General features: G+C 38.6%; 1 protein-coding gene across 1 annotated transcript; it reads right to left on the minus strand.

Moving 5' to 3' along the window:
* Positions 1 to 1,956: 1,956 nt before the first annotated feature.
* Positions 1,957 to 3,749, minus strand: LOC121476891 (AN1-type zinc finger protein 6-like). The gene is made up of 2 exons (XM_041731054.1): positions 3,585 to 3,749; positions 1,957 to 2,586 (listed from the first exon to the last, which is right to left on the minus strand). Exons 1-2 carry the CDS (start codon positions 3,747 to 3,749, stop codon positions 1,957 to 1,959), a joined length of 795 nt encoding a protein of 264 aa, XP_041586988.1.
* Positions 3,750 to 4,019: the final 270 nt, after the last annotated feature.

Raw genomic sequence — 4,019 nt, forward strand, 5'->3', positions numbered from 1 at the left:
TATTATGCTGAGTGAAATAAGTCAATCGGAGAAGGACAAGCAGTGTATGTTCTCATTCATTTGGGGAATATAAATAATAGTGAAAGGGAATATAAAGGAAGGGAGAAGAAATGTGTGGGAAATATCAGGAAGGGAGACAGAACATAAAGACTCCTAACTCGGGGAAATGAACTAGGGGTGGTGGAAGGGGGGAGGAGGGCGGGTGTTGGAGGGGAATGGGTGACGGGCACTGAGGTGGACACTTGACGGGATGAGCACTGGGTGTTTTTCTGTATGTTGGTAAATTGAACACCAATAAAAATTAATTAAAAAAAAAAAAAAAGAAAAAGAAAAAAAGTCAAAGAGCAAGTACTGGTTAAGTACTGTTGTTAAGTACCAGTTAAATATTAGTGTTAAGCACGTATTCCTTAAGTACTATTGTTAAGTATTAGTTACAAACACTTAGAAAGAGTTTTTTTTTTTTTTTTTTTTTATTATATGAGCCAGGCTAAATATTGGGAAAATATAAAAATCTACCATTCACTTTATATATTTAAATTTAGAAAAATCATTTCAATATTAGTTAAAATGTGGTAATCTGATCTGATAACATGTGACCTATATGTTGCGTTGGCAGGGATATTCTAAAGCAAATGACAAGCAGGTATAGAGCAAGACTCAAATGGAATTTGAAATAGCACATGTAAATACTTATCTATGGGAAAGAAACAGGAAAATAGGGAATGGCAAGAATTAACACCTGACTTTTTTTTCTTGGTGGCACAAGTCAGAAAGTTGAAATAGGATTTTTTTTTTTTTTAGTTCTAATTTTGGCTGATGCCTCAAAAATCAAGGGCAATTTATTTAATAGATGTGAAGTACCCTCAGATACTAAATTAAAGAAGGGATCCACCTATTTAAGGCATATTTAAATGTGAAATGGGTTCTGCTACCTCTGGTATGTAAAGGAGTTAGACATTAAAAAATCCACTTGGGAGAGAGGGTTTCAGATTCCTGGCTTTAGCATTCTTTTTAGAGATGGAGAAGGGTGCTTCCCACCTTTAAAACACATGCAGGAAGTAATAATACAACCACCTGACAGGTTGCTACGTGTTTCCTAAAGTTCAAGGGACATAGATACTATTTGATTCCTAAAGGGAGAAGTCTTTTTTTTTCTTTTATTTTCCTTTCCTTTCTTTCTTTTTTTTATTTTTAATTTTTTTCCTTTTTATTTAATCAAAGACTGGTGGATAAACATAAATATAGCACAATTACTTCAGACCATTCTTCATATTGTATACACACAGACCAATGAACGTAATCTGAAAAAAACCTGCAGTCGTCAATGAAATGCATACAGCCTTTCCTTCCCTCACTCAAAAAAAATTTAAAAATACACAAACTTAGAATCTCATCAGCACACACTCTCCTGTTACAAATGATTCAGACATAAATAGTGGGTACAAAGAAACTATATGCTAACATATGTAGAACCTTTGTTAATGAAAACCCCAAAGCAGCCATAAGGATGAAGGTACATTCAGTGACTGGTAAGTTGCTGTGACCCGAAGGGGTGCCATCAACAGAGGTAGTGCTGCAGAGAAAAGCTATGTACACACAAAATGAGAAAATAAACTGCAAGATCAACACATGCATATTTAATTCTGGAAAAATCAAATTTCTTCACGTTTGTTATAAAAGCCCTTTGCACTCAACTAAAACTAAAATGATCTTAAAAGTATAATACTTGTAAAGTTTACTTAAGTCTTTTCAGCCACAGAAACTGCAATGGAAATAAATGTTCAGAGTCATTTTCAAAATAAAAACAAAAATCTATTCTTCTGATGATATGCATGATTAAAAGGTCTTTGCAAGATCCAGTGCTCTACATTCCCAATGACTAGGAAAAAAAAAAAAAACCCTCAAGTCAATTTTTAGTTTGCAGATGGTCAAAGGATTTTGTATTCCAACAGGAATTCAAATCTTCTGGATCTTTTCATCAACAACTACTGGATTTTCTTTTTTGATTTTCTCAGCAGCATCAGCTTTGTAATTGTAAGAGCAATTGTGTACATTGGAGTAATGGTGTACACCACAGCAAGCATTTCCACACTGGCATCCAAACCCAGTAAGTCCCACTTTCTTCCTGCACATGAAACAGTGATTCTTTTTTTGTTTTGGTTTTTCAAGAGACTTGCCTTGCTCTTCAGATGGCTGCTGTGCCGTATCTGATACTGAAGCTTGCAGGTCTTCTGTTTCAGGTACTGCTTTGTCCACAGATGTACTGTCCATTTGGGGAGATGCAACAGATTCTGATACAAGTGACTGATCCGATACAGGGCCTGGCTGCACAGATGCAGACGTGGAGTCTAGTGGTAACTGAGCCTCCCGGGCCCTGCCGTCTGTGCCCTGGACAGGCGAAGATTCAGACAGAGTACTGACAGAGGCTGCAGGTAGGCTTATTCTACTACCATTACTACTATTCTCTTTTTGAAGATGTTCTTTATAGCATACTGAACACATGCCATTTGTACGAGGGTTTCCATACAACCCACAGCCAATGGAACAAAGCATAGGCACTTGGCTGTGATTAGTTTTCTTTTCTTTCTTTCTTTCTTTCTTTCTTTCTTTCTTTCTTTCTTTCTTTCTTTCTTTCTTTCTTTCTTTCCTTCTTCTTTCTTTCTTTCTTTCTTTCTTTCTTTCTTTCTTTTTTTTTTTGTATATACTTTATTGGAGCTAAATTTGCCAACATATAGCATAACACCCAGTGCTCATCCCAAGTCAAGTGCCCCCCTCAGTGCCAGTCACACAGTCACCTTATCCCCCCTGCCCCCGCCCACCTCCCCTTCCACTACCCCTTGTTCGTTTCCCAGAGCTAGGAGTCTCTCACGTTCTGTCGCCCTCTCTGATATTTCCCACTCATTTTCTCACCTTTCCCCTTTATTCCCTCTCACTATTTTTTATATTCCTTAAATGAATGAGACCATATAATGTTTGTCCTTCTCCGATTGACTTAGTTCACTCAGCATAATACCCTCCAGTTCCATCCACGTCGAAGCAAATGGTGGGTATTTGTCGTTTCTAATGGCTGAGTAATATTCCATTGTATACATAAACCACATCTTCTTTATCCATTCATCTTTCGATGGACACCGAGGCTCCTTCCACAGTTTGGCTATTGTGGCCATTGCTGCTAGAAACATCGGGGTGCAGGTGTCCCGACGTTTCATTGCATCTGAATCTTTGGGGTAAATCCCCAGCACTGCAGTTTCTTGAGCCATGTTCCTCGGTCGCACACCTGGCGGCGGCCCTCCCTGCCCACTGAGCTGCCCGCCCTGGGTTGCAGCCAGAGAGTAGGGACAGGAGCGGCCGCTGAAACCTTGCTCACTCTGACCCCCTCATTCTTTCTTTCTTTTTTTTTTTTCAGAAGTCTTACTATAAAGTTGTGGATGAGGCTATCATTTTCTGGCAATGGAGTAAAGAACAGCAGTATAGGGGGGTTATGTCTGCATAATATAATACCATAATATAATTAAGTATATTTCTTAGGACTAAACAGAGTGAACAAAGGAATCTACCTAGGATCAGCCTAAGGGAGATCTCACCTTAAAAGTACGGCCTAAAGGTTTAAGAGAGACAGACTTCTGCAAGTCTGAAGAGATAGCAAAAAATTGCCAGCTACAGGTCACCTTGTAAATATCAAGAGACTGTAAGTTGATCAGCATTTGAAAAGCAGCGTCTACCCAATATACCTGTGCCCTTAAGGCCATGCCAACGCTAAAAAAAAATCTCTAACATTCAGTGAGAACATTCAGCATAGCCTTGTCCCCCCCTCCCACCAACTTCCCATTTGTTTCAACCCAGAGAAGCCCAACGTAGCAGGTGTAGAGATGGGAGAGGAAAAGGAGGAAAGAAGGAAAAAGAAACAGCCTTTCCCAAATGCAAGCTTTATGGCCTAAGGCAGAACTGAGTTGACACTGGAAAGAAACTTTAAGCTGAATTTATAAATAAAGTTTTAATATCAGATTAAAAGGGTTATT

This window comes from Vulpes lagopus, chromosome 16 (assembly GCF_018345385.1).
Source record: "Vulpes lagopus strain Blue_001 chromosome 16, ASM1834538v1, whole genome shotgun sequence".
NCBI classification, from domain to species: Eukaryota; Metazoa; Chordata; class Mammalia; order Carnivora; family Canidae; genus Vulpes; species Vulpes lagopus.